Source organism: Camelus bactrianus, chromosome 12 (genome assembly GCF_048773025.1).
Source record: "Camelus bactrianus isolate YW-2024 breed Bactrian camel chromosome 12, ASM4877302v1, whole genome shotgun sequence".
NCBI classification, from domain to species: domain Eukaryota; kingdom Metazoa; phylum Chordata; class Mammalia; order Artiodactyla; family Camelidae; genus Camelus; species Camelus bactrianus.
In genome coordinates, this window is record NC_133550.1 from 13,486,222 (window position 1) to 13,496,614 (window position 10,393).

Below are 10,393 nucleotides of genomic sequence, written 5' to 3' on the forward strand. Positions count from 1 at the left end.
GGTGTAGTGTTCCAGGCTGGGGACTGGGAGAAGTAGGAATCTTTCAAAGTGAGAGCCCAACCTACTCTACCTCTCTGAGAGCTACAGCGCATGCAGTGTTGAAGGGATCCCAGGGAACTGAGCCCACACATTCCACCCCTCCCATATAGGGCTGCAGATCATGGCAGAAATTTCTCTGCACTTGTGTCAAGTGTGGAGAAGTACCTTCCTTCCTGCACTGGCTCCCCGGTATACCCAGAGCCTTCTATTTGACCTCTCATTGTAGCTTCTAAGGCCTCATCATCAGAGGCTGAACAAGGTCCTGGATTACCTAGCCCAACTTCCTTAAGTCCCAGTTTTCATCTCCTCCCCACCCCCACAGTGAATCTTCCTAGGAATGGGAGAAGGAAATGGATCCCAGGGTTCTGTAGGACTGAAGAACAAAGAGATCTCTATCACCCCAGTTCCTCAGTTCAGACTCCTTGGGCTCCTGGGGCCCCATCAAAGCAGTGAAGGGAAGTATCAGAACAGACACACCATACTGGGTTACAAGGACCCAATAAAAGGGATATGATTTTCTTGGCCCTCTAGCAGACTAGTCTCTTCCTTAAACTGAATCTCAAAAAGCCAGAAAGCCCTAGCTGGTAGTCCTGACTCCCTTTCTCCCTTCTCCATCTCTAAGGACTCCAGAGTCTGCAGTTCCACTGAGGAGGAGGCTCAGAGCAGCACTTGTCTCTCTGGGAAAAGAAAACCCAGAATTGAAGTCCAGGACAATGATGCTTCAGCTCAGAAACTCAGTGCAAAGCAGTTACACAGAGAGGGAGAGCCAAAGAGACAGATAAAGTTTACCTGGATATTAAGAGGAGCTGAGGTGATAAAAATCTCTCTTCCCAGTGCTTGCTTAGACAGAGCCAATATCCCCTACCCCCAAATTGTCTTTCTTTCCTTACTTTCATGGGATCTAGAACTCCAGTATGAGATATCCACACTGGAGATGAGGATTGGTTTCAGGCAAGATTATCACACCAACTACCAGGAAAAACTAAGCTTGTCTGCTCTAATTCTAACTCATGAAAGAGGCCAATGGAGCAGTGGAGTTGAAGGTGTCTTGGGAAGCAGGGGCTCAATGGTTTCTGAGACAAGCTGCCCTCCCTCTGACTTCTCATTTTAATCCTTCCCATCTGGCCTGTGGCACTGTCCCCAAATCATCCCCACCTAGAAGACAAACTAGCAAGGGGGTTTGTCAAAGCCCAGCTCAAACTGGGCTATCCCTCCCACTCCTGCACCCTTGATACTCCCAGAGGAAGGCTTAGAGGTCTGGATGACACAGCCCATGAGAACTCCTGCTCCTCACTCAGCACAAGGAGGGCAGGAGATCAGGAGGAGAAGGGGAGGGGAGGGGAAATCAATGGGAAAATTAACCCTGAAACTAAGCCTTTGAGATGGGGGTGGGGTGTGGTTGGGGGAGAAACGCCTGGGTCTGGACCCACAAGTGAGTTGGCTCAGGGCCCAGCCCAGCATTCAGGAGACACAGGCACTTCTGCCGTATATGCACATTCCCTGTGCCATCAGATGCTCTTGCTCAGAAATAGTTTATCACCCATTGCTTACTCTGACTTGACCCACATAAACACAGAAATTCACATCTTCATTGGCTGTGTCCTTTGATAGCCACTGGCCAGGACAAAGGATCACACCATCATCATCCTCATCCTCATCCTCATCATCATTATCATCATCATATCTTGTTAAAAGAATGGAAAGGAAGAGGACTTAAATCTGTCAACTGTTTAATATGGCAGGTGGGGAGGGGGAAGGGCTTTCTGTGCTCATTCCCTTTTCCAGAATCCTTCTTTCAACTGGCTCAAAGTTACTCAACAAACTAAAGTTACCAAACACAGCCTTCAAAAACTCTCCACTTTTGCTCCCTTCCCCAACCATGCCAGAAGCAGTTTGATAAAGCTAATGGCTTCCAGAAAGTATTTCCAGAAAGATAAATCAAAATAGGTCTCTTCTAATCACCCCACTGCCCCCAAGAGGATCAGAAGAGAGTGAAAATTGTGCAAGGTAAGTGTATAAGGAATAATCACAATCAGAATTGGAATTCAGGCCTGGAGTTCATATCCACATCCACCACATGGCCTAATGCATTTCTATAAAGTCCAGGGAATTGGGTAGGATCACATGGGAGAAAGTGGGAATAATTTAGAGGATGACCCCACAACCTCAGATCCCTTTACAACTGAGATTGACCTTGAGGTACAGCTTTGTTAGAACTAGAGGACACAAGCCAAAGCCTCCTCAGAGCTGGGTCAGGGGCAGAAGGAGGGAGCTAAAATATTCTCAGCATCACTTCTTCCCTCCGCACCAGAGGCAGGGAGGACCCAGGAACTAAAGGGGGAGGTGGGACGAAGAAAAAGGAGTCCACGGGAAGGGAGAGAGAGAGAGAGGGAGGGAGAGAGAGAGAGAGACCCAAGTACTCTTTGGCTGATTGGTTGGTGGAGGCCATGTGACCCTGCTTAGCGCATTTCTGATTGGTTGTTTGACCTCTTCTAGGGTTAAAGACCTAGGAACAAAATTAGAAGCTTTCCGGGTTAGTTGGGGAACCTTGGCATCTGATGGACTAAGAGCCCCCCCACAAGAGAAACCTCAAATTCGGGCGTGGGGGAGGGGTGGGAAAACCAAGAATCTCAAGGCCCGTTTGTATTTACACTACTTCCATTTATATTTGTCCTACAAAACAGCAAAAAAAAAAAAACTGGCTGAGACAAGTTATTTGAGAGGAAGAACGATCGATTATTGCTGGGGTGGGAAGAAGGTGGGTTATTTAAACGGGAATTTGAGCCTAAGAAACAAAAAGGGGGATGAGGAAGTCATAGAACCCCTCCCAACACACACACACACACACACACACACACATACACACACACACAAGAGACGCTGTGTAAATCTGTAGAACAGAGGCAAACTCACACACCCCACTACACTGAGCGGAAGGGACTGGGACTGAGATTTGGTCAGGGTTCGGGAAGGCGGCGAGTCTTGCCTGGGTGTGGGGCTTTGGCCCTGGTTAAATTTTTGGCTGAAAACCATTAGACTCGCTCCCAGAAGCCCCGGGGAGGCCGGAGGGAAGGGAAGAGTCAAGTTATAGACCAAGGAAAACTCCCATCTCCCTGCTGCTTGGATGGAAAGTTTCCAGAAACACTCAAAATCAGACTAGTGGGGAGCGGGAGAGTCAAGAAGGGTGGATAATGAGGAAGGAGAACCTGAGTTAACTTCTCCAGTGGGCTGCTGAGGAGAACCGCTGGGATCCTAGCTCTAAGACAGGAAATAAAGGGGTGGAGGGAGGCGGGCAAGGGAGGCAGGTGGAGAGACTGAGGCCCCTGAGGGAAGGGTTTCCGGGAGTTCTCCACCTGAGCGCCTGGGCACCCGTGCTTCTCACGCAGGCGACAGCCCCCTAGAGCCTGGGATTGGGCTCTGGCTCCAAAGTCAGGTGTCTTTGGGTCTCTGCCCACCCCCTCCCCACTTTACCCTGGGCTCTCCGCCTCTGCTTGATTTCTGCTTCTTCCTCAGTCCCTTGGGTGGAGTGGCACGCTAACGGCATCCTCTCCCAGTCCCCCAACGGCACCTGTCCACCCAGCGGGCGCCCAGAGCCCCTCGCCCCCAGAGCAGCCCCTGGCCCTCGGCGGCGGCCGCGCGGATCTGGCGCTATCCTCCCCGTTCCGGTGGCCTAGATGAGTCACCCTCTTCTGAATCCCTGGCCCCTTCGGGGAACCTGAGTTCCTAGGTTGTCCCTTTCCTAGCTCCCAGTGACACATAGGGAGGGTACACGCTGGCAGGTGTGGAGGACACGTGCCTCTGTGCCTGATGTCCCTGCAGTTTCTTCCTAGAAACCTGAAGGGAGCCCCAGCCTGAGAATGGCCCCAGGGCGCCGTGCCCATATTAGGTCCGAGGGCTCCATCCCCCAGAGGCCACTCTCTCCTCTGGGCTGGGGGACTTTCTTGGCCAGCCTAGTAAAAACGTTGCCTCCATTCCCATTCCCCTTTATTCCCCATTCACAGCAGGAGCCTCTAGGCCTCCTGGGCCTAGCTTTACCACAGGCCAACACTAAGGGTGACAGGAAAAACCCCAACAGCTAGAGGGAGGGGGAGGCATGAACCCTCACTGGCCCCAAACAAACTAAGACCCCAATCTGTGGAGGCTGGGACAGCTGCCCACCTAGGCCGGGTGGTGAGGAGAGAGTGTTTTGGGACTCCCTAGGCTCCACATGCCACCTTTACGATGCTTCTGCCATTTCAGATCGCAGCCTGTGGGCCCAGAAATCCCAAAGCCGTCCTTCCCTGCTTCCCTCCACAGCTGCCTGCCCTGCCTGGACTCTGGGCCACTGGCCAAGAGCTGAACTGGCCCCTTCCCAGACCAAGGGCCCCAGAGGCCCTTTGCGCTTGCGCCTAGATTTTCCACATTCCTACAAACACCGAACAACCCTGTGTCTGCTGCTGTCTTTCTTCCCAACTGAGGAGGAAGATGGGGGGTCAGGGAGACCTGGCAAAGCTCTGAAGAACCCAGGCCTCTCTTTACCCCAGTTGACTTGCAGTTGGAGAGACTAAAGGGCTGACGGTGGAGAGGGCTGGTCTGGGGAGACAAGCTCCCCATCCTCCTACCTCCAAGCGGCTTCTCCTCTTCTTCTCCCACCCTGGCCTGGGGAGGCTTCCCCTCCCCTTAAGGAGTGGGGACTGCCTCCTATCTGGGGACGGAGGGTTAGGTAAATGGGAGAAAGAGTCAGAGAGAGAGAGAGAGAAAATTAACTTACAGCGTTCGCCTGGGATTCATTTGCGAAGATGTAACCTCTCTCACCACCATCCCCAGCGCCGTAATCCCCTCTAACTGCCAGGCCCTCTGTCCTAGCATTAAACCTCACCAGCAGCTGCGTGGCTGGACAGTTAAGATTATATATGATGTAAATATATTGTGGGTTTGTCAGCTCTCCCTACACCATAAAACTTGGTTTAATGACATCACGTGGTCCCCCAAGAGCCACTCATGGGCTTGCCTTCAGGCCATTCACATAAATAACCTCCAAAAGTTTCAAACTCCTAAATTCACATAGAAGCTGTGCGTATTTCTCTAATGCTCAGTTACACTAAAAAGGCCTTGTGCTGCTCCTTTGCCCCACCCCCACCCCCCCTGCAGGGTGGGGAGGGGGGAGAGGGTGGATCCTTATTTATTTATTTACTTACTTACTTATTTCCATAAGGACCTGTCGCCTTCGAGGTCGTGTTGATATTTTTTTCTCCTATTTTTTTCCTCCTCTCTCCTCTAATTGCTCAGAGTGGGACGTGTCCCCCTCTTCCCACTCCCCCGGGAAGGTAAGTCATGCTTCTTCCCCTTCTTTCTCGCTGCCAAAGGGGGTGGGTTCCAGGGCAAAGTGGAGAAGCAGGCTCCACGGTCTCTGTTTGGGACCCAGAAGCCCCTCCACTAAGTCCCCCAGAGCAATGCCAAACCCTGGTACTTGGAGATGGTTCCAGGAGGCTGGCTGGTGGGGTAACCACCCCCAGACTCCAAAGCAGAAGCCTCTGCTCAAGGAGAAAGCTAGGGTCTGGGCTATACCCACTCCCAGTGCAGGGGAGTCTGTCCGTGGCCTCTGTCTAGGTTGTGGTCGCAGATGCCGCTGGGGCCTGAGAGCAGGCCTGCAGACTATGACAGAGGGCGGAAAACTGGCAGGCACAGCTGCGCCTACCCAAGCCTGGCCGCGACTCGAGTCAGTCCTCCAGCTCCTCCAGGGAAGAAGAGGCTCAGACCCTGTGGGGAGGAGGCAGTCAGTGCATGGTGGGGTTGGTGGTCGGAGCAACACTGCCCCACCCCTGGCCAATTCCCTGGTTTTCTCCTCCAACCCCAGGCAGTGCATAACCCCAGGCAAGGAAGCAGAGAACCTCTGCAGCCAGGGAGGCTGGGAGGGTGATGGTGGGCGCCACGGCCTCTTTCTTAGTTAACTGTTACCCATTGGAGACGCTAGTGCTTCTCCATGCTCCACTGCTCGCCCAATAGTTTTCCTCAGCATGGAGAAAAAATTAAAATAACTCCCTGAAGAAAATTACACATTTTATTTGCTAGAGAGGGGGATTGAGAGAGGAGATGAGTTGGTGCTGGGCCGGCTGGGCTGACTGCTGTGCGCTGGTGGAGGACAGACATTCCGGGGATGCCCTAACCTGGCCCAAGAGCAGTGAGAAGGGGAAGGGTGTAGCCATGGGTGCAGTTCAGTACATATGTGTCGAAACCTCCCATGTGCTAGCCTGGGGTGAGGCAAGGCTCTTGGGTCTTTCAAAAAAATAAAATGAGACTGGCAGCTTAGGCAGTAGGATGCAGAGAAGTCAGTTCTTATAATAAATTCAAGGAGCTTCAGCATTAATAATCATAAATATTCCCCTTGCCCCTCCCCAGAGTCTCTCAGCTCCCTTTCCCTCTTGGCTGCTGGAACAGCCTTCTAGCCCAGCTCCTGAACTGTGCCCCCCCCTGCCCCCAGTGTGGGGGGTCTAGGCTTGGCTCCAGGAAATCACCCCGTCGTGGGAGGCAGGAGAGGAAATGCAGTAAAGTTTTATGGACCCTTCCCACATTTGTTTCTCCTATAAAGTACTTCCTCCCCCATCCCATCCCAGGAGACTGGAGCGGAGCAGAGCAGAGCGTGGGCCTAGACCAGCCTCAGGCATCACCTGAATTATCTGCCTTTTCCCCTTCACTTTAACCCACCCTCCCCCTCTACACAAAATCCCAGAGACTGAGATAAATGATGGCAAACAGACGCGAGACAAGACTCAGGCACTGGTCTATGCAGCTTCTTTAGCAGCTAATTGTCCTGCATAGCCCTAGGCCCTAGGAGGTGGGGAAGACAGTCCGAACATTTCCTGCCCAGCAGGTACACCCTACAGGTTTTGCCACTGCTCCTCTCTCCTCATACCTTAGAAAGCTCACGCACCTCCTCCGACTCCCCCAGCGCCCTTCTACCCAGCAGTACCAACTCTTTCTGAGCATCTTTTGGGGACCAAAGGGGCCCCAAGGCAGAGGGCTCAGCCCTCCTTCTATGTCCAGGGAGTCCCCTCAGGGACCACCTGGCCCTGGGAGAGACCTTCACAGGCCCAGAAGGGCCTGAGTCTGAGCATCACGGAGCCACCAGTCCCTGCAGATTAGCTCTGGCATGCAGTGGGGGGCCATTGCCATTCTAGAGGCCTCAGTTCCACCCAGCCAATGTGGGAGTGGGTGCAGAGGCCTGAATGCCTTGGAAAGCCACAGCATGGGAAAAGCCGCCTGGCCTGGGTGCCCTCCACTTCCCCAAGAGGTCTTTCTTGAAGTCAGGGGTCAGTAAGGAGCTCAGTTTCACCTCCCTCCTCTCAATACTCCTAGAGGCTCCTAAAAATTACTTTAAAGGAGAGGCTTAAAGGCTGTGGACCTCCCCCAACACCCCACAGCCCATTTAGACACTTTTGCCCAATACACACCCCCAAACAGAGAGGAGTCGCTGCATCTTTAGTCCTGTTCTTTCTTTGTCTTTATTTGATATGACAAAATATAGTTTCAGGAAAGACCTGGAGTCAATAAATAGTTGGACAACAGCGATGGGCAGAAGGACACAGAAAGTCGTGGCGGGGACTACTGGGCAGCCAGGAGCCTCTAGGACCGCTTGCTGGGGTCCAGTAGCAGGGAACCCCACTAGCTGAGCTAGCTATCGGTCTGAGGCTGAGGGCCTGCAAGGGCATGCAGAGAGCGCAGGCTGGAGAGGTTCCCGGGCTTTGGGGTGGGGGAGCAGGTTTAGAGAGCATAGGGCAACTGAGGGGGCCCTAGGCAGATGTTTAGTCATCTCCCCCCTTTCATATGCAAATTGTTTTAAAAATGAACATCGAGTTTAATCCCTACAAGGAAGTACCCCGAGTCTGGTGCCGGACTCTGCTGGGCACAACCATTCTCTCACCAAGCCCACAGCTGCCTGCCGTGCCCAAGCCCAAAACAAAGGAGAGGGCGAGGCCGGAGGGTCTGGGCGCGGATCCTGTCGTGCCCACAAGGCCCACCTGGACTCGGGTGCGCCAGGCTGGGGTAGGAATCCTGAGAGGCAACCCAGGCCGAGGATCCCTCAGCACCAGCCCCTCGGCCACAGCCCTCTGAGGGAGCCCCTGTGGAGCCTGTCCTGGGATCTCGGTGCTGAGCAGAACTGAGGGGAGTCCCGCGGGAACCTGGGGTCGGTGGGGATGTGGAATGCCAAGGGAAAGAGCTTTTCTCTGTGAGGCCCGGGAGCCCATGCTCCAGCCCCCGCCCTTGCCCCAAAATATCTAGAGAGGAGAACCGAAAAGGACGGGCGACCGAAGCGGGCTCGGGGTGCTCTCGGCGGGCCTCCCCACTGCCTCTAGAGAGCCTCTTTGCTTTTCATTTTGGAATCTTTCTTCCACTTCATCCTGCGGTTCTGGAACCAGATCTTGATCTGTCTCTCGTTGAGACACAAGTTGTTGGCGATCTCTATGCGCCTGCGGCGAGTGAGGTAGCGGTTAAAGTGGAATTCTTTTTCCAGTTCCAGAGTCTGGTAGCGCGTGTAACTGGTTCGGGAACGCTTGCCGTCCGTCTCTGGAATATAAACCCCCCCAAGCCAGGAAGGGGTGAATAGCGTGCAGCGCCCCAGCGTCCCCACTCCAGCCCCAGGCCCCCACCGCGGCCAGAGGGAGAAGAGGCGAGCGGGGCAGGACAGGCCCGGCGGGCCGCAGGCGGGCCCGGCCCAGCCCTGCCTGGCCCCGGGAGAGGCGCCTCCACCCAGGCAGGAAACTTTCCGCCGAAGCCTTCACTCAGCAGCCGGAGGGGCTGAGGGGGTTGGGGGGGAGAGGGAGACCCAGGCTCGGACCGAACAATAAGCACCCTCGAGATCCGAGCACCGGGGACCCCCCTCCCGCCCCTCCCGAGTCGCTGGAATCCTCCGGAGCGGCAAGCGGCGGCCGAGCCGGCTCCGCAGGGGAGGGAGGAGGGACCGCGGGGGGATCCCCGCTCTGGAGCCCCGCGCTGCTCCTCACCCTTCAGATCCCTCTATTTTTTTAACTCCCTCCCTCTCCCCCAAAAATTGAATATTGCCTTTTATACACGTTTTGTTCCTATGATCCAATTATGTCGTCGTAAATTTGGGCGCACACAGCCTCTAAGCCTTTTAGTGGACAGTTTTACGAGCCATTGATGCCTGGATCGTAAAATTTATGGCCGCAGGTTTTTTTTCTTTATTTGCCCCGCATGGCCTATAAAACCCAGGCGGACCCGAGCGCGCAAAATGAAGTCCTAAAGTTTACCGTGGCTCATGTGCAGTTTGGTCATCCACGGGTAAATCTGTGGCGGGGCCGGTGGCTGGCTCAGTCCGGCGGGCTGCCCTGTCTGCGCCTGCTCCTCTTTGATCTCCCCACTGCTCTTAGCTCGCTCCTCCAGCGCTGGGCGAGCCGCCTTCTGACTGTACATCCCGGGGTTCAGAGGAGCCGCTTCATCTCTGCCCAGAGCGTGTCCCGGAGCGGCCGCGGCGCTGCAGGCGGGGCGGTCGGGGTGAGCCCGGGGGTTGGCAGCCATGTCTACCCCGTGGAGAGAGTTGGAAGGCGCAGGCGGTGGGAAAGTGATGCTTAAGTCCAATCCGCCGTAGCAGTACCTGGATGCCTGCACCTCTGAGGCCGATCCATAGTTCCCACAAGTTTGCATGTTATAGGCAGGGATATTGGGGCTCTGCTTATAGAATGAATTGGCTACGTAGGAGCTCATGGCGGGGAGGGCCCAAAAAAAATTTCTGCACCCTTTTTGATTAAGGGTGATTTGTGACTCTTTGAAGTTGAGGGGTTTTTTGTTCTCCAAAGTGCACAATTTATAGGTGGAGATATCTCTTTCTTTATCCTATGCGCTCTTCCCAAATAAGGGAGCCTTAAATAGAGTCACGTGACTCGAGCGGCCACTCATAAATTTGGCTTGATGACCTCCGGGAGGTTAGTGATGGAAGCCGGCGAAACGCATCTTGATATGTTGGCAAAGCCCAACCAAGGGGGAGAGGGAGTGAGAGAGAAAGAGAGAAGGGGGAGAAAAAAAAAAATGGTTCTTGGAATTGGGGGGTAGCTGGGATAACGAGCCCACAGCGACACCTGGTGCCTACTTTGAGGAATTGCAGCTTGGCTCACCAGCTGGCCTTCAGGCTGCTGGATTTTCTACCCTGTAGAGGAGAAGCTGGGTGTTGCTGCAACAAACTCCTCCAATGCCTTTTAATTTGTATTTAATTTTAAGGAGAGATGAGGCTTCATTAGGATGCACAGAGGGTTTAGGGGTAATAGATAGCCCAAAAGCCCCAGGGCCTTTCAATGTTCAAAAATGGTTGAGAGAAGAGGGTTAAGGTAAGAGGGGGGGAGCTTATCTCAGGTTCTCTAAA

The 10,393-nt window shown here is 54.0% G+C and overlaps 2 protein-coding genes across 5 annotated transcripts in view; both read right to left on the bottom strand.

Annotated features, from left to right (window-relative positions):
- HOXC4 (homeobox C4) overlaps positions 1 to 10,393 on the bottom strand; it is a 60,338-nt gene that overhangs the window by 12,486 nt on the left and 37,459 nt on the right. The window lies entirely within an intron of this gene.
- HOXC5 (homeobox C5) lies at positions 6,066 to 9,890 on the bottom strand. Its single transcript, XM_010964410.3, has 2 exons — positions 9,288 to 9,890; positions 6,066 to 8,583 (listed from the first exon to the last, which is right to left on the bottom strand). Exons 1-2 carry the CDS (start codon positions 9,739 to 9,741, stop codon positions 8,369 to 8,371), a joined length of 669 nt encoding a protein of 222 aa, XP_010962712.1. The 5' UTR covers positions 9,742 to 9,890; the 3' UTR covers positions 6,066 to 8,368.

What these genes read in the sequence shown, in the direction of transcription:
- HOXC5 (XM_010964410.3), bottom strand. Translation starts at nt 9,741, where the DNA reads ATGAGCTCCTACGTAGCCAATTCATTCTATAAGCAGAGCCCCAATATC. An exon ending in CAAACTGCACATGAGCCACG is followed by an intron (nt 8,584 to 9,287) that starts GTAAACTTTAGG and finishes TTTATATTCCAG; the next exon opens with AGACGGACGGCAAGCGTTCC.